The 20,070-nt window shown below is 45.0% G+C and overlaps 1 protein-coding gene across 5 annotated transcripts in view; it reads left to right on the plus strand.

Annotated features, from left to right (window-relative positions):
• MYPN (myopalladin) overlaps positions 1–20,070 on the plus strand; it is a 109,954-nt gene that overhangs the window by 55,600 nt on the left and 34,284 nt on the right. For 4 of the 5 annotated variants that reach the window (XM_072131350.1, XM_072131351.1, XM_072131349.1 and 1 more), the window contains 4 exons: positions 6,746–6,921; positions 7,317–7,368; positions 18,635–18,743; positions 19,036–19,101. In XM_072131350.1, coding sequence (XP_071987451.1) covers positions 6,746–6,921; positions 7,317–7,368; positions 18,635–18,743; positions 19,036–19,101 — 403 coding nt within the window. Of the gene's footprint in view, positions 1–4,161; positions 4,227–6,745; positions 6,922–7,316; positions 7,369–18,634; positions 18,744–19,035; positions 19,102–20,070 lie in introns of those variants that run through there. The other variant, XM_072131353.1, reaches the window with a different exon arrangement.

The following is a 20,070-nucleotide window of genomic DNA, read 5'->3' on the forward strand; positions in this document are numbered from 1 at the left end:
AAAAGATTTGGTTTGGGTCCAACACATTGTTGCTCCGATTGTCCTGACAAATGCTACATAACCCTCTCTAGTCTTGTAGAACACAGGAACTTTTCATAAAATTCAGTCTTACCTTATTAATGTTTTCATTTGTCCAAGTTCTAGGATGATTGACAGAATTAACAGGCCGCCGTCTTAAATGATTCGTCCAAAACTAATCAGATTCTTGAAAAATTTGGATTGGATTCAATGGGGCACATTTACTTACCCATCCCGTCGCAATCCCCGAGGTGCGTTGTCCGACGAGGATTCGGAGCTTCCACGATTCACATAGCTCGTGCGTCCAATTTCCTGCATGTGTCGCTTCCCCGCTCAGGTCCGCCGGAGTTCACCTTATTCTTCCCGGTGCATGTAAGTGCATGGTTTGCGACACAACTTTGAATGTGAAATCCCACGCGTTGTCCAAATGCGTCGGATCATCCAACGGCCCTCCTCCTGATTTGTGTGATTTGTGTCGCGGGAAAGCCGGCAAAAGTGCGCCAAAAAATCCGATCACGTGCGCCAAAACCGCTGTTAAATGCGGCGCAAAGCGGAAATCGTCGGGAAACACAATGAAAATGCGGTCCGCGGAATGAGCCCCATTGTCTGAAAAGTTCTGAATTCCTACTGAATCAGCAAACCAACAAATAGATTCACCCATTTCTAATTCATAATCTTAAATGTGCCGCAGCATATTCCACCAAATTTATTATATGGTGCGCACAATGGGGCACATGGGGGTGCTTTGCGCCAGTTTAATGAATAATGAATCTGTTGCACCCAGCAATATACTCAGGCAGAGCACTTATAGTGCAGTTTCCCACATTCTTAGTAAATGTGTCTCAGTGTACGGCCTCATGCACATGACCGTATTTAGCGGTCGTGAGTTAGCCACACAAACACGGACACCATTGACTTCTATTATGCACAGTCACGGAGCAGCCGTCGTGTCTCACTGCACCGTGACTAGGCCATGATGCAAATATAGAGCAGATACTTTCCCTTCCCCTGTTGTGGCGAGGCCAGGCGGCTCCTATGCAGATCCGCCAGAGTTCACCTTCTTCTTCCTGGTGCATGTAAGTGCTTGATCTTGCGACACAATTTCCTTTTTAAATTCCGCGGTTTGTCCGAATCCGTCGGGTTGTCCGAGTGGGCACCCCCCCCCCCCGCGCGCTTTCTGTCGCATGCAAGCTGGCGCCGATGCCCAACAATCCGATCGTGTGCGCCAAAACCACGGGGCAATTTGGTGCAAAACAAATATTCGGGAAACACGACAGAATCGCGATCCTTGGACCCTTGGTAAATGAGCCCCTATATATGAATATTAGACTGGGATAATAAATCTACCCCTATGAACCTCACTTAACTCTCTCAAAGTTTCTTTAGTGTTCAATAAGTCAGTACTTTTTGGGGACTAGTGATAATAATAAATTATTATTGCTTTTCACTATGAATGACCTAGTGAAGCACATAGCCAGGGAAAACAACATCGCTCCAGCTATGTGATAACTGCTACAGGGGTCTGCAATGACTGAGAAATAAGAGCGCAGCAGAGCTCTTGTCTGGAGCACCTGTTGGGCAGTGAAACTTCAGTGTCAACATTTCACATGTACTGTAAGTTGGAGTGGATGGGTTTATTGCGAAACCTTGTGTCAGTCAGAATGTTTTCTTCTATTAGATTACAAGTACGATAAACATTGTGATCATATTTTAGCGGGGAGGCGGGCAGTGCTACTGCTGAGTAAGAATAGATACCACTAAGAGCTGGGACAAACATACTTTCTCTAGTGAAATTAGCATGGATATAGGGGGAATTAATTAAATTAATTAATTAGGACATCTACCACCAGGATGAAGGATTGTAAACTAAGCACTGACATACTGGTATGTGCTCCCTCTGGCAGGATCTGCTCTTCCTTTAGCTTCCTATGCCCTGGTTTTTGCCAAAAAAAAGGCGTTAACAATTATGCAAATGAGCCTTCGGGGACTCCAGGCTCCACTAACACCTATGGAGCCCGGAGCTTCTTAAGCTCATTTGCATAATGTAATTAATTTCCTTGACTTTTAGTAATATGTAAATTAACTGCAGAGGCTACTGGGGCATGTATTAGCCTGGCCGGGCACTGGGAGCTAAGGCTAGTAAACGCCCTAGTAGCCTCTGCAGTTAATTTACATATTACTAAAATTCGAGTTTTTAACACGTTAGGTTCCAGGATTATTACAATACAGATTAGGGCAGAGGCAGCAGGAGGAATCTATCATCAGATCTACTTCTCATGGTAGATTTCCTTTGACTGTCGAGTTCTATTTCTAGACCCGCTTTTGGTTGGTCCAACCTATCCTTTCTGACCCCACCCCCGCTCTCAAGTCCACACTCTCATTGTCAGACGAGTTAGAATAGTAAAAAAAAAGAAAAAAAGGTCTACATGCCTTAATAAATGAGACGGAGGCTGTTTTTTGACACAAATTACCCCAAAGTGTCCAGAGTGTCTCCATGAATTCCTCCAAATAATCTCTCTGCGAGCCCCGTACAGCTAAAAATGGTTCTATGACAATTCTCTACTGACAGGGAGCACAATTTGTCTATTGAGTCTGCAGCCAAGGCAAACTCCTTGTAGGCCCTTTAATTTTCACCTTAGGAGGTGCAGAGTACGATTAAACAGTGGGATGATGTCACAATAGGACATTGCAATGCAGGGATGTTACGATGGGGCATTGTGATATCCCTAGGGTAACTGTTACAATGGGGCATTATGAGTTTACACAATGAGACAGTAAAAAAAGACAAATATTGGTGCACAAGCTTGCCCCACACCCCTGATGCACTAATAAGCTAATTTGCAGTAAGATAAAAATGTTATTCTAACTAAAATGACAAATTACCGGGAAACAGGAATGGGACGTTCTGAAAAACATTGGGGGCTGATATTCAAAACTTTTAGGCTCAATTTGTTTAGACTGTTTATATATTTTACTTTTGTTCCTTGGTTATGAAAAGTATGTACAATAAAATTTTAAAAAACACATCAAAAATATTTGTCAAAATATTACTATATAATATAGTAAAGCAACCGAGGGGTGACAGAAGGAAGAGAGGTGTGAAATGTGCCAAGCATGTGATGCCAAATCTATTGCACAGCCTGTGCCGCTGTGATAACTCTGTAGCTGAGCCCAAACAAGGCTGCTACATAAAGATAGTCATCGTCTCCACTTTTAACATAAGCAAAGCGCCCACTAGCGAGGAAAGAGAGGAAAACGCCTTCTTCATTATAATATCATATAGGCAGTCCCCGGGTTACATACAACTTAGGGTCCGAAGGTTTGTTCTTAAGTTAAATTTGTATGTAAGTCGAAACTGTATATTTTATAATTGAAGTTCTAGGCAAATTTTTTTTATTTTGTCCCAGTGAAAATCGGAGTTTCAAAATTTTTGCTGTAATTGGACCAAGGATTATCAATAAAGCTTCAGTACAGACACCTTACAGATGATCATTGCAGCCGGGGACTATAGTAAATCATCCAGAGAGATCACCAGAGGTCACAGTGGGTAGAGGGGTCCGTTTGTAACTATGGGTTGTCTCTAAGTCAGGTGTCCTTAAGTAGGGGACCGCCTGTATATACTCTATGCCCATATGGCACCTAAACTAAGCGGGTAGCTTCCATTGTAGTTGGTTAAAGTTATTCTCCCTAATGTAATCTACAGTTTTTATGGAATCTGTATATGAAATCCACACTTCCAGGTGTTAGTGGAATAGTGAGTATCTCTCGTTTTATAGCACCTCAAATTACAAATGATATTGATATTATTCTCTATCTATAACGGGAACCACTAGAGCTAAAGTGAAGTGGTTCCTAAAACATCTCTCAGTGTTGTGATTGATATCCTGGGGTTAGAATAGCCAGACCTATGGTGGGGGGGAGGGGGTCAGCTGATCACAGGGTGGTTTCCAGTTGGGAGTGCCCCTTTAATAGCCAGTGTTTACCTATTAATACCACACAAGGAGTCTACAGGCGATCTAGTAGCAACTAAACAAACATGAATGATTGAAAGTGATTCTAGTGATTAATGTGCTTAACCGTGCACCATGTGCAGACTGCAGCATCCACAGGAGACAGCACACAGATAAATCATACTGTGCCGTAATAAGATCCTAATACATGAAAAGCATCTCTGCAAATAACAAGTCCGACCGACATCAGAATAGCAGGTAATATCATTTTACCTATGTATATGTAGTCCATGCATATAGTACTGTATAGTCTTACATATTTCCAAAAAATTGTGTGGTACTTGGGGTATACTTGGGTAAAACTGTTGGTAATATAGAAAAGAGGTTGCTACGGTACTTGTTTAATGGCAATAACATGCGGTAACCAGTGGCGTAACTAGAAGCTGATGGGCCCCAGTGCAAAGTCTGTGCCAGGCCCCCGACTATAATGTATGGTGCATAGTAATAGTCTTCTCATATGGGAAAGTGACACTTTAAGGGCCCCCTGAGCCACTTGGGCCCGGTTGCAACCGCACTCTCTGCTCCCCCTCAAGTTACGCCCTGGTGGTAACCGCTGTTATCCGGTCCTCCCCTGGACTTAAAGGAACTTTTATGGCCATGAGTCGAAGAAATAAAGACAATATGTACCTGATTACTGCCCTATTTAACGGGGAAATTGTGATTTATCATGACATGTGACGTGCTGTGTAAGGCTACGTATGTAAATATGGTTTGATGCTTTAAATATCCGTTTATTATTAAAGTTAACCCACCATGTTGTGGTGTTTTCTGTGTGAATAAGGTCAAGGGAAGACCCTATAGACACTATTATTAAGTAACTATAATTGGTCATTATGGTTTGTTATGGTAATGGACTATAAAATATAAAACTGAGTCACCCATAATATACTTACCCTAAAAAAAGTTTCCCATTTGCAGCCAAGATGTGCTGGCCCCTTGTCCCCATGGCTTCCGGCGAATGGAGGGGGTGGTAGTGTCTGCACGCCCCTGAGGCATAACCACCCCCACATCAATGGTTTGAGGGGGCATGCAGATTTCCTTTGCAACTGATATGGGAGTGACTCTGACAGAAGGGGCATTCAGGCAGTAATGACTGCTCCGCAACGTGAATTCCTGAGTCCTACTGCCCCGGGGTCAGGTGACCTGCGGCAAACTCTAAAGTTAAATAGGACCTGTCAAGGTGATTTTGGATTGGGGAGACTAAACTACCCACACGTCCCAAATCAGCCTCTACAAAGTCCCTAGGGGCCTGCTATAAAAATGAAAAAAAACATTAGTACTTAAGCTAAATTCACACGAATGTGTGCCGAGGAGAGGAGGAGGCGGTGAGCGCCACTTATCCCCGCCCCTCTCCATAACAAAACATGGCATACGGCGCCGTGCGCCCATTGCCGGCCTATGAGGGACATATATCCAACGTATATACGTCGGCCATTTATATGTCCCCCAATGGCCGTCTGAATGCAGACTTACATAGTTCCTCTGCTGCCTGCGCAGTGAAGCCAGCGTACTACACCCAAGCTATGCATGCGCCATTGCTACGCCGCTTGCCCAACGTCGGTGTGTACAGCTCTGGCTGAAGAACTGCGCAGGTTTGGGGAGCACAAGAGATGGGTCCGATGCATCTCATCGAATCCATCTCTAGCAAAACCACCGGTCCATAAGGACATGTCCCAAGTTGCCCTGACAGGTCATCTTTAAGCTAAGTACCATATGAGTGACCCTATTTCGGTCTTATACTTACCCTGTAAAAAGATTTCTAGAAGTGGCCAACCCCTTTAAGTCCGCAAAGAATTGCGTTTAAATGTGCTTTCTCACAGTTACAATATTACCAGTGGTCTGTGTAATGTTGAATATGTCTTGTATTTTGCTGACAGGTCTACAGTGCGAGCTTAACATTCCTCCTGGAGGGTATTATTGGATCAGTCGTTTGGTCTCTTCCCTTTCCTTGTAAATCATTCTTAGCTACAATAGGTTGCATGTATCAATGTGGTGTGAAAATGATCCTTAAAGGAAACCAAGCATAATAAACCAGGGACACTAACTCATAGATCCAGGCACAGTGACTGTGGTAATATTCTTAGATTTATTATCCATGGCTACCTTCCTTCTAAAATCAACTTTTAAAATTATGCTAAAGAACAAGAAGGGCTTAAGGGGGTGCTAACAGAGCCTCTCTGCGGTGGCGTAACTTGAAGTTGACGGGCCCCAGTGCAAAGTCTGTACCAGGCCCCCTAAAATAATCTATGGTTTATAATACTAGTCTCCTCATATGGGAAAGTAACAGCTTATGGGCCCCCTAAGCCTCTTGGGCCCAGTTCCGATGGCAACCTCTGCTCCCCCTCAAGTTACGCCCCTGCCTCTCTGTACTGTAGGTCCCTCCCTTTGCCTGCTGTAATCTCGCAAAATGGGAGGGAGAAGTGCTCTTGCACGCTGTAACAGACAGTGAAGAAGCAGTGTGGAGGGGCTCTAGTAACACCCCCCAGAGCCCTTCTGACTTATTGGCATAATTTTAAAAGTTTATTTTAGAAGGAAGGAGGCCATGGACAACATATATAAGAAGATTATCACAGTCACAGTGCCTGGATCTATGAATAAGTGTCATGATGGATTTTGATGGCCGCTAAATTAAGATGGATTTTGTTTTATATTGTTATATTACTGTGACTGTTTTGTGCCTTCAGAATATGTTTTTTTTTCTGTTTTATATGTTCCAGGTGGTATTGTGAAGGAAAGGAACTTGAAAATTCGCCATATATCCAGATCCAAAGAAGCGTAGATGTGAACACTTTAGTTATTACGGAAGCTTTCGAGGAAGACACAGGACGTTATTCTTGCTTTGCATCCAATATTTATGGGACAGACTCCACTTCTGCAGAGATATATGTAGAAGGTAATGTACATCCAGGTGTTACACAATGTATGTTATCTGGGATGCTACAGACACAAGTCTATGGGCACTTCTTAGAATAGTTAAATATAGACAATGGATGAGCGGATGACTCCAATGCACAGAAATAACCGCGGGTGATGGGGAACACAGGCGGTGACGCAATTCCCTGAATGATAGATGAGGTTTCACTTTCCGAGCAGTCACTGAACAATGGGTAGGGTTTAAATTTGCTCTTTTCTCTTAATAAAGTCTACTAAACAGAAGTCATGAGACCAACATTAGCATAAAGTGCACTTAGCCACCGACACTGAGACGATGGAGCACAATCTAGTGTGATACATGTGAGGTGATCATGCTCTATAATGTGCTATAGTCACTTTCTCTTTCCCGGTCAGGTGCTTCCTCATCCGAGTCTGAAGGTGAAGCCAGCAAGACTGACATGGATCAGTACGTATGTGTTATAAAAGTGTATTTTATTTTCTTTTATGAAGGTTTAGATAATATAGACAGGGGAGAAATTTATTAAGAGAGTAGAACTGCCCTTGTATTCCACGGCAACCAATCAGAGCTCAGCTTTGATTTTGCAAACAGCTGTGAGAAAATGAAAGCTGAGTTCTGACTGGTTGCCTCTTCTGTCTCCTCCTGTGTAGCCTTTCTCCTCAGTTTTGCAATAGATATCGTTTTTAGGGAGGATAAAGACCCTTTAAACTTGGTTGACTGACAGATACTTTGGAACATGGTTTTATATGTAGAATGTGCAATTTTTGCCTTTCCGCATTTTGTAGTGATTTTTTTTTTTAAATATAGTTTTGTAGCAATTTTTTCTCATCCAGTCCTTTTAAACCCCCCTCATTAAAGGGGTTGTCCACTTTCGGCAAACAGCCAATATTGTTTTTGTAATGAAAAATTATACGATTTACTTTCTGTATTTATTCCTTGTGGTTTTCTAGATCTCTGCTTGCTGTCATTCTGTAGGAAGCCTCATTGTTTACTTCCTGTGGATAAAAAACGGTCCCTGGTCATGTGATGTCACACAGGTGCACCTCTCTATGTCCCTGGTCATGTGATGTCATACAGGTGCACATCTCTTTATATCCCTGGTCATGTGATGTCACACAGGTGCACATCTCTTTATATCCCTGGTCATGTGATGTCACACAGGTGCATATGTCTTTATATTCCTGGTCATGTCATGTCACACAGGTGCACGGCTCGTTAGATCACACAGCTCTGATTACTCTGTAATACTAACGTGTCGTGCACCTGTGTGACATCACATGACCATGGACCGGTTTTTATCCACAGGAAGTAAACAATGAAGCTTTCTATTGAATGACAGCAATCAGAGATCTAGAAGACTGTGAAAAAAGTTATACAGAAAGTATAATGGAAAATTTTCCATTACACAAGCATCAATTATGTGCTTAAAGTGGACAACCCCTTTAACAAAGTGCATAACAGAAACTTTATTATATTCATTCATATAGAAAAGGCCTCTTTCTCCACTTAGTAGCCACTTCTTCGCTCATCCTGCCTCTTCGTGGACTGATTACTACTTCACTGCTAAAATCTTGAAGAGGCAGTGATGGAATGGATTATGAAATTCACTGAGGGAATAATGCTGATAGATATCTATGCAGGGAAGAATAGGAGTAGGAGAGGAAATACAGACAAAGTCATAGACAGAGATGTTGTTGCATCTAGTAGTTATAGCAATACTGCCCAGTAGTGCTACATAATGTACTCCTTGCTGCTTCTTATGGAATGCTACAAATGGAATGCTTTCTCTTCTCTCTGCTGTGTATGGCCAACAGCAGAAAAGATGGCAGCCGACTGCTAGAGATTGAAAGATGAATCAAAGAAATATGTGGTCAAAGTGATGTGATGGTCAGCAATTTTGATTGCTCATTTACATGACAAATTATTTTTAAGAGTCATCTAATACATAAGGTACATGTTAGGGGATATAATACTATATAAATGTGCTCACCACTAGGAGATATAAGTTTCTTAGAATTCTCTAGTGTTGGCTACAAGCATTGAAGTGCTTCTACAGAGGGGTCTGTCTGTCTCCAGCTCCGCTAGTCTTGTCAAACAGCTGATGGGTGGGGTGTTAGGTGTCCACCCCCCACTAATTGACTATTAATACCCCAATTCTATGGATAGGTTATTAATAGAAAAACTCTCTAAAGAAATGTCTGCACATGTAATTTCAAGTTTTAATTTAAAAAACCCTAAATAATAGAAAATTAGAACCGCCACAGAATTTAGAAATGTAACCAGCAGATAATTTGGGGGTATAATAGACTTCTATTAGAATAAAGAATAAGAAAATAGGACTCCAAGTACTTTTTTTTAGTGCAGAATTCTGTAGTCAGAATTGTCCTGCTTGTGTTTTTGCAGTAAACCTGAATACAACCTATAGTATACGGCTGTCCTACAAAATCACAGTGGTGTACGGCCCACGGGCCAGATCCGGCCCCCTATTTTTGACCAGCTTGCCTGGGCTCATTGAAAAATTTGAGCTCCTCTCCCCATCATGCTATTAGGTCCTCCATATTTTCACTGAATCATTGTAATTAGAGATGAGCGAACACTAAAATGCTCGGGTACTCGTTATTCGAGACGAACTTTTCCCGATGCTCGAGTGCTCGTCTCGAATAACGAACCCCATTGAAGTCAATGGGAGACTCGAGCATTTTTCAAGGGGACCAAGGCTCTGCACAGGGAAGCTTGGCCAAACACCTGGGAACCTCAGAAAAGGATGGAAACACCACGGAAATGGACAGGAAACAGCAGGGGCAGCATGCATGGATGCCTCTGAGGCTGCCTAATCGCACCATTATGCCAAAATTATGGGCAACAGCATGGCCATGACAGAGTGACAGAATGAAGCTAGATAGCATCTAAAACATCCAATAATTGACCCTGACACTATAGGGGACGGCATGCAGAGGCAGCGGCAGCAGGCTAGAGAGTGTCATGGCGACATACCCTAAATGGACTCAGGCTTCAAACCAATGGGTGGCAGAGAGGAACCAAAGGAGGTGAGCAAGAAGCGCTCAAATAATATCGGTACATGATAAAAGTTTGCCAGTATATTTTGTGGATTACACAGCAGGGTGGCGACAAAGTTAACATGGAAGCCATGAAAACAACCCAAAATTCTGCCTGACACAGCTCGTTTGATAAGGGGACCATGTATGGAGGCAGTGAACTAGTAGTAGATTAAAGGTGCTGCAGTTAAAACTATGTTAGTTGGATCTTGGCATGGAGCTGGCGCTCCGCTGCCAGGCGAGCTTTCGCCAATCCAAGCCCCTGTCTCTAGGCTACTCCTTAAACAGCACTTCTAAGAACCTTTTGTATAAGATCAAGTGTAGTAGCGTTCTTATAAGTTTAGGATATGGCGGGTGAGGGGAATGTAAACAGATGCGCAAGAAGCGCTGAAATAATATCCCTAAATGGTAAAAGTTTGCAAGTATATTTTGTGGATTACACAGCAGGGTGGCGACAAAGTTAACAACTTTGATGTGGAATGCCCTGTAATAGCTCTTGGGCGGTGTGCCTTTTATCGCCTAGGCTCAGCAGTTTCAGCACCGCCTGCTGACGCTTAGCGACGGCACTGCTGCTGTGCCTAGAGCTACCGACTGATGGCGCCATGCCCACGGATGGTAATTCGGAGGAGGAGGAGGTGGAGGAGGGGTGGGAGGAGGTATAGTAGGCCTTTGAGACCTGGACCGAGGTAGGCCCCGCAATTCTCTGCGTCGGCAGTATATGACCAGCCCCAGGGTCAGACTCGGTCCCAGCCTGCACCAAGTTAAGTGTAGTAGCGTTCTTATAAGTTTGGGATATGGCGGGTGAGGGGAATGTAAACAGATGCGCAAGAAGCGCATGATGCGCATGGAGCTGGCGTTCCGCTGCCAGGCGAGCTTTCGCCAATCCAAGCCCCTGTCTCTAGGCTACTCCCCAAACAGCACTTCTAAGAACCTTTTGTATAAGATCAAGTGTAGTAGCGTTCTTATAAGTTTAGGATATGCCGGGTGAGGGGAATGTAAACAGATGCGCAAGAAGCGCTGAAATAATATCCCTAAATGGTAAAAGTTTGCCAGTATATTTTGTGGATAACACAGCAGGGTGGCGACAAAGTTAACAACTTTGATGTGGAATCCATGAAAACAACCCAAATTTCTGCCTGACACACCTCGTTTGATAAAGGGACGATGTATGGAGGCAGCTATATGGACGACTTTTGGAGGTAGCAATGGAGACAACGTGTGGAGGCTGCTATGGAGACAATTTAATTTGGATAGTGCCTGTATGTGGCAGTCCCAAACATTTTTCAAACCAGAGGAGCAGGTAGGTGGCCCTCCAGTAAAATGGGATAGATTGAGTGCCTGTATGTGGCAGTCCCAAAAATGTTTCAAACCAGAGGAGCAGGTAGGTGGCCCTCCAGTAAAATGGAATAGATTGAGTGCCTGTATGTGGCAGTCCCAAAAATTCTTCAAACCAGAGGAGCAGGTAGGTGGCCCTCCAGTAAAATGGAATAGATTGAGTGCCTGTATGTGGCAGTCCCAAAAATTGTTCAAACCAGAGGAGCAGGTAGGTGGCCCTGCAGTAAAATGGAATAGATTGAGTGCCTGTATGTGGCAGTCCCAAAAATGTTTCAAACCAGAGGAGCAGGTAGGTGGCCCTCCAGTAAAATGGAATAGATTGAGTGCCTGTATGTGGCAGTCCCAAAAATTGTTCAAACCAGAGGAGCAGGTAGGTGGCCCTGCAGTAAAATGGAATAGATTGAGTGCCTGTATGTGGCAGTCCCAAAAATGTTTCAAACCAGAGGAGCAGGTAGGTGGCCCTCCAGTAAAATGGAATAGATTGAGTGCCTGTATGTGGCAGTCCCAAAAATTGTTCAAACCAGAGGAGCAGGTAGGTGGCCCTGCAGTAAAATGGAATAGATTGAGTGCCTGTATGTGGCAGTCCCAAAAATGTTTCAAACCAGAGGAGCAGGTAGGTGGCCCTCCAGTAAAATGGAATAGATTGAGTGCCTGTATGTGGCAGTCCCAAAAATTTTTTAAAACAGAGGACCGGGTAGGTGGCCCTCCAGAAAAATGGAATAGATTGAGTGCCTGTATGTGGCACTCACAAAAATTGTTTCAAACAGAGGACCGGGTAGGTGGCCCTCCAGAAAAATTAAATGCATGAAGTACTATAGCAAGAGCCAGTGGGCCCTGTCAAAAAATAGCCATTTTCCTCTGCTTTACTGTACAAAGAGGAGGAGAAGGAGGAAAATGAGGAGGAGGAGGAGGAGTGGATCAATTATTCAGGTTGAGCTTCCTTCACCTGGTGGAGATTGGAAATTCTGAAATCCAGCCTTTATTCATTTTAATAAGCGTCAGCCTGTCAGCGCTGTCAGTCGACAGGCGTGTACGCTTATCGGTGATGATGCCACCAGCTGCACTGAAAACCCGCTCGGACAAGACGCTAGCGGCAGGGCAGGCAAGAACCTCCAAGGCGTACAGCGCCAGTTCGTGCCACATGTCCAGCTTTGAAACCCAGTAGTTGTAGGGAGCTGTGTGATCATTTAGGACGATGGTATGGTCAGCTACGTACTCCCTCACCATCTTTCTGTAAAGATCAGCTCTACTCTGCCGAGACTGGGGACAGGTGACAGTGTCTTGCTGGGGTGACATAAAGCTGGCAAAAGCCTTGTAAAGCGTACCCTTGCCAGTGCTGGACAAGCTGCCTGCTCGCCTACTCTCCCTCGCTACTTGTCCCGCAGAACTACGCACTCTGCCGCTAGCGCTGTCAGAAGGGAAATACTGTTTCAGCTTGTGCACCAGGGCCTGCTGGTATTCATGCATTCTCACACTCCTTTCCTCTCCAGGGATGAGAGTGGGAAGATTTTGCTTGTACCGTGGGTCCAGGAGAGTGAACACCCAGTAATCGGTGCTGGAATAAATTCTTTGAACGCGAGGGTCACGGGATAGGCAGCCTAGCATGAAATCTGCCATATGCGCCAGAGTACCAACGCGTAAGAATTCACTCCCCTCACTGGCCTGACTGTCCATTTCCTCCTCCTCCAACTCCTCCAACTCCTCTTCTTCTGCCCATACACGCTGAACAGTGAAGGACTCAACAATGGTCCCCTCTTGTGTCTCGCCAACATTCTCCTCCTCTTCCTCCTCCACCTCCTCCGATATGCGCTGAGAAACAGACCTCAGGGTGCTTTGGCTATCAACAAGGGAATATTCTTCCCCCGTCTCTTGTGACGAGCGCAAAGCTTCCGACTTCATGCTGACCAGAGAGTTTTTCAACAGGCCAAGCAGCGGGATGGTGAGGCTGATGATGGCGGCATCGCCACTGACCATCTGTGTTGACTCCTCAAAGTTACTCAGCACCTGACAGATATCAGACATCCACGTCCACTCCTCATTGTAGACTTGAGGAAGCTGACTGACCTGACTACCAGTTCTGGTGGAAGTTGACATCTGGCAGTCTACAATCGCTCTGCGCTGCTGGTAAACTCTGGATAACATGGTCAGTGTTGAATTCCACCTCGTGGGCACGTCGCACAACAGTCGGTGAGCGGGCAGTTGGAGGCGGCGCTGCGCTGCCCTGAGAGTGGCAGCATCTGGGCTGGACTTCCTGAAATGCGCACAGATGCGGCGCACCTTCGTGAGCAAATCAGACAGATTGGGGTATGTCTTGAGGAAACGCTGCACTATCAGATTTAACACATGGGCCAGGCATGGCACATGTGTCAGTCTGCCGAGTTGCAGAGCCGCCACCAGGTTACGGCCGTTGTCACACACAACCATTCCCGGCTTGAGGTTCAGCGGTGCCAGCCACAGATCAGTCTGCGCCGTGATGCCCTGTAATAGCTCTTGGGCGGTGTGCCTTTTGTCGCCTAGGCTCAGCAGTTTGAGCACCGCCTGCTGTCGCTTAGCGACGGCACTGCTGCTGTGCCTAGAGCTACCGACTGATGGCGCCGTGCCCACGGATGGTAGTTCGGAGGAGGAGGTGGAGGAGGGGTGGGAGGAGGAGGAGGCATAGTAGGCCTGAAACACCTGGACCGAGGTAGGCCCCGCAATCCTCGGCGTCGGCAGTATATGAGCAGCCCCAGGGTCAGACTCGGTCCCAGCCTCCACCAAGTTAACCCAATGTGCCGTCAGCGATATATAGTGGCCCTGCCCGGCAGCACTCGTCCACGTGTCCGTGGTCAGGTGGACCTTGTCAGAAACGGCGTTGGTCAGGGCACGGATGATGTTGTCTGACACGTGCTGGTGCAGGGCTGGGACGGCACATCGGGAAAAGTAGTGGCGGCTGGGGACCGAATACCGAGGGGCGGCCGCCGCCATGAGGTTGCGAAAGGCCTCGGTCTCTACTAGCCTATAGGGCAGCATCTCCAGGCTAAGCAATCTGGAGATGTGCACATTAAGGGCTTGGGCGTGCGGGTGGGTTGCACTATATTTGCGTTTCCGCTCCAGCGTCTGGGGTATGGAGAGCTGAACGCTGGTGGATGCTGTGGAGGATCGTGGAGGCGACGATGGGGTTTTTGTGCCAGGGTCCTGGGCAGGGGGCTGACTAGCAGCTGACACAGGGGAAGGAGCAGTGGTGTGCACGGCCGGAGGTGAACGGGCTTGTTGCCACTGAGTGGGGTGCTTAGCATTCATATGCCTGCGCATACTGGTGGTAGTTAAGCTAGTAGTGGTGGAACCCCTGCTGAGCCTGGTTTGGCAAATGTTGCACACCACAGTCCGTCGGTCATCCGGTGTTTCCTTAAAGAACCTCCACACTTCTGAAGATCTAGCCCTCGCCGCAAGAGCCCTCACCACGGGAGCTTCACTAGTTGACAGTGGCGCTGATGCACCAGCTCTGGCCCTGCCTCTCCATCTGGCCCCACCACTGCCTCTTCCAACCTGTTCAGGTCGAGGACTCTCCTCCGTCTCAGAAGCACTGTGTTCACCCGGCCTCTCAACCCAGCTTGGGTCTGTCACCTCATCATCCTCCGATCCCTCAGTCTGCTCCCCCCTCGGACTTCCTGCCCTGACAACAACTTCCCCACTGTCTGACAACCGTGTCTCCTCATCGTCGGACACCTCTTTACACACTTCCACTACGTCAAGAAGGTCATCATCACCCACAGACTGTGACTGGTGGAAAACCTGGGCATCGGAAAATTGCTCAGCAGCAACCGGACAAGTGGTTTGTGACTGTGGGAAGGGTCCAGAAAACAGTTCCTCAGAGTATGCCGGTTCAAATGCCAAATTTTCCTGGGAGGGGGCAGACTGGGGGGGAGGAGGCTGAGGTGCAGGAGCTGGAGGAGTGGGGATTTCGGTGACATGGGTGGACTGCGTGGAAGACTGACTGGTGGTGGACAAATTGCTCGAAGCATTGTCAGCAATCCACGACATCACCTGTTCGCACTGTTCTGGCCTCAACAGTGCTCTACCACGAGTCCCAGTAACTTCAGACATGAACCTAGGGAGTGTAGCTCTGCGGCGTTCCCCTGCTCCCTCATCAGCAGGTGGTGTCTCACCCCGCCCAGGACCACGGCCTCTGACCCCTGCAGTAGTTGGACGCCCACGTCCCCGCCCTCGTCCTCTACCCCTAGCCCTGGGGTTAAACATTTTTAAAATGAGAGTTATAACTTTTTTTTTTTTTTTACTTTTTTTTTTTTTTTTGTGTGTTTTTTTGTGTTTTTTGTTTTTTTTTGAGTTTTTAAAACCAAACAATCCTATCCTATTGCTATGGCTATTTTCTAGCCAAGTATCAAAGGAAGCACACTACTATGCCAGATGAGATGACACTGAGTTAGTGCCTAATAGAAATCCAACCCCTACTGAATTTTGCCACTTCGGCCTTTGCTATGGATATGTGCGCCACTAAGCGCAGAACACAGCGGTCGCAAGTCTCACTACAAATTGCTCAGAATTGGCAAGTACATGCACTGCAGAAACTACAGCCACCAGCAGATCAACCAGAAATCAAATATATAGAACGCTACTGTAGGCTTCAAGAAGCTGTTTGTATTCTCCTATGGCTATTTTCTAGCCAAGTATCAAAGGAAGCACACTACTATGCCAGATGAGATGACACTGAGTTATTGCCTAATAGAAATCCAACCCCTACTGAATTTTGCCACTTCGGCCTTTGCTATGGATATGTGCGCCACTAAGCGCAGAACACAGCGGTCGCAAGTCTCACTACAAATTGCTCAGAATTGGCAAGTACATGCACTGCAGAAACTACAGCCACCAGCAGATCAACCAGAAATCAAATATATAGAACGCTACTGTAGGCTTCAAGAAGCTGTTTGTATTCTCCTATGGCTATTTTCTAGCCAAGTATCAAAGGAAGCACACTACTATGCCAGATGAGATGACACTGAGTTATTGCCTAATAGAAATCCAACCCCTACTGAATTTTGCCACTTCGGCCTTTGCTATGGATATGTGCGCCACTAAGCGCAGAACACAGCGGTCGCAAGTCTCACTACAAATTGCTCAGAATTGGCAAGTACATGCACTGCAGAAACTACAGCCACCAGCAGATCAACCAGAAATCAAATATATAGAACGCTACTGTAGGCTTCAAGAAGCTGTTTGTATTCTCCTATGGCTATTTTCTAGCCAAGTATCAAAGGAAGCACACTACTATGCCAGATGAGATGACACTGAGTTATTGCCTAATAGAAATCCAACCCCTACTGAATTTTGCCACTTCGGCCTTTGCTATGGATATGTGCGCCACTAAGCGCAGAACACAGCGGTCGCAAGTCTCACTACAAATTGCTCAGAATTGGCAAGTACATGCACTGCAGAAACTACAGCCACCAGCAGATCAACCAGAAATCAAATATATAGAACGCTACTGTAGGCTTCAAGAAGCTGTTTGTATTCTCCTATGGCTATTTTCTAGCCAAGTATCAAAGGAAGCACACTACTATGCCAGATGAGATGACACTGAGTTATTGCCTAATAGAAATCCAACCCCTACTGAATTTTCCCACTTCGGTCTTTGCTATGGATATGTGTGCCACTAAGAGCTAAACACAACGGTAGCAAGTCCCCCTGCTAATTCCTCACAAAATGGTAAAAGATGCAAATTAAAATAAAAAAAGTAGAACGTTATTGTAGCCCTAAGAAGGGCTGTTGGGTTCTTTGAGAATCACTCCTGCCTAACAGTAAGCTAATAGAACACCCTAACGCTTTCCCTGACCAGCAGCAGCTCTCTCCCTAGCGGCATCCAGAGACAGAATGATCCGAGCAGCGCGGCCAGCGGCTAGTCTATCCCAGGGTCACCTGATCTGGCCAGCCAACCACTGCTATCGACGTGTAAGGGTACCACGTCATGCTGGGTGGAGTGCAGAGTCTCCTGGCTTGTGATTGGCTCTGTTTCTGGCCGCCAAAAAGCAAAACGGCGGGAGCTGCCATTTTCTCGAGCGGGCGAAGTATTCGTCCGAGTAACGAGCAGTTTCGAGTACCCTAATGCTCGACCGAGCATCAAGCTCGGACGAGCATGTTCGCTCATCTCTAATTGTAATGTTTTATTTACAAGTTTTTATGTAGGGAAAGGTTATACAGGCAATCCCCTACTTAAGGACACCCGATTTGCACCCCTAGTTAAAGACGGACCCCTCTGCCCCCTGTGACCTCTCTGGATGTTACTATAGTCTCAGGCTGCAATGATCAGCTGTAAGGTGTCTGTAATGAAGCTTTATTGATAATCCTTGAAACTCCGATTGTCACTGGGCAAAAAAAATTTTTTGTCTTGATCTACAATTATAAAATATACAGTTTTGACTTGCATACAAATTCAACTTAAGAACAAACCTATGGACCCTATCTTGTATATAACCCGGGGACTGCCTGTATACTGAATACAGTACGGTATATAGATATTGGGAAGAACTAAGTTAAGTGTATTCCGTCCATCTAAAACCATTCCAATTTCTCATGTCGCCCCATAGGAAAATTAAATGTCCAGTCCAAAGCTTCGCTCTTGTTATAGCGCCCCCTAGTGTCATTTTGATTCTATTCATTGTTGGTGGTCACAGATTCGGCATAGCCCAGGATTGTTCTTGACACAGGCCGCTGAGTTACTAATAGTTTTGTTGTAGTTTGAATACTATTTAAGATGTAAATGGTCACATAAAGCAGTTTTCTTCTGTTTTACTAAATGTGAAATAATGACATACAGGAAGTCCCCGGGTTACATACTAGATAGGCTCTGTAGGTTTGTTCTTAAGTTGAATTTGTATGTAAGTCGGAACTGTATATTTTATCATTGTAATCCCAGCCAGAACTTTTTTGGTCTCTGTGACAATTGGATTTAAAAAATGTTAGGTTGTCATAAGAATCAGAATAAGTGATAAAGCTTCATTACAGACACCTGTGATTACTGTTACAGCTGATCATTGTAGCCTAGGACTAAAGTACAAGAAATTACCAATATCCAGAGGTCCGTTTGTAACTATGGGTCGTATGCAAGTCGAGTGTTCTTAAGTAGGGGACCGCCTGTATATATAAAATATGTTTTTTATACTGTAAACCACATCAAATTTCTGGAAATGGATGTAATATAATATGTACTTTTTCTACTACCTTATTAGCACAGTGATTTCTGCCCCTCAAAGAATACTAACTGTAATGATCATTCTGATGGGTTCCTCCATTTCTCAGAATACAAACTTTTCATTGTTTTTGCTGTGAAGGTCGCAAAGTGAACATTTAGAAGAAGAAGTATCTAACCCTGACTCCCTTCAAGAAATAAATGTTCCCATCACTGTTGTAGAGCAAGTGCAACCTACAATAACCCAGCCGGTAAGATAATAGTGTCATTTTCTTTTCTTATTTTTCCATAGAAAATTAAAAAAAAAAAATTAAAACAATAAAGTAAAACCACTTCCTACTTGTATTACACTCCTGCCATGTGAAATGTATATGTGTGTATCAGTTTTTGAGCCTTGCGAGTTAATTTTTGTGAAAAAAAATAAAATAAAAAAGGATTTATACAAAAGAAGTGCTACTTGTTGATATTTCTACAAAAAAAATATACATTTTCATTTTTGCTGGAAATTAGAAGAATTTTACTAACTCCATAATTTTTTCACAGAACTCAAATACTTACCTACAAGGGCTGGACGGTCGACCACTCATGGCTGCCCCTGTTTTTACCAAGGTGAAATATTCACTATAATTTATGGGGATGTGGATGTCAATCTGTACAAAAAAATACTTCTAATAATGACTACGGTATATTTATATATACCAAATTATTTGGAGTATAAGAAAATTCTTACTTTAAGACGCAAAACAAATTTAGTAATCACAAAATAGGAGAATATATTTGACTATATTTGGTGTTCATACACACACGCAAGCATAGAACTGCTGCATACCCATTCACTTGCACAGCTATTCCACATCCATCAATTCACTCACATGTACACACATCTCTTATACATACCTATTCCCAGGGTATTCAGAAAAATGTCCTCCCATTCCCTGTCTCCGTCCTGACCGACTCCATGAAAAGGTATAAGGATCTTACAATGAGATCAGTCACATGCTTCTGACATAACTCTAAGGTCCTGCAGGTAAAAGTAATTTCAGAACTAGTAGGGGAGAGAGCGGTGTGTAGAAGCTTCACTCTTGGAGTGAAGCGCTGACAAAGCACTTCACCCAATCCCCAAGACAGCGGTCAGGAAGGTCTGGCAGTGCTGGATCCTCTTGACCATCAGACTATAAGATACAGGAACTTTTTATCAAGATTTTTTCTTGTTTTAAAGTGCATCTCATAGTCTGAAAAATATGGCACAGTATGGGGCACATTTACTTACCGCGTTCTCTGACGAGGATTCGGGTCTACCAAGATTCACTAAGATCCATGTGCCCGATATCCACCAGGTGTCGCTGCTGCGCCGAGGTCCGCCGGAGTTCACCTTCTTCGTCCCGGTGCATGTAAGTGCTGATCTTGCGACACAAATTCCTTTTTAAATTCCACTGTTTTTCCGAATCCTTCGGGTTGTCCGACGGCTACGGCCCCCGATTTCTGGCACCTGAAAGCCGGCGCCGATGCACCAAAATTCGATCGTGTGCGCCAAAATCACAGGACAATTCGTCGGAAATCGACGGGAAACCCGACAAA

This window comes from Engystomops pustulosus, chromosome 11 (assembly GCF_040894005.1).
Source record: "Engystomops pustulosus chromosome 11, aEngPut4.maternal, whole genome shotgun sequence".
Lineage (NCBI taxonomy): Eukaryota > Metazoa > Chordata > Amphibia > Anura > Leptodactylidae > Engystomops > Engystomops pustulosus.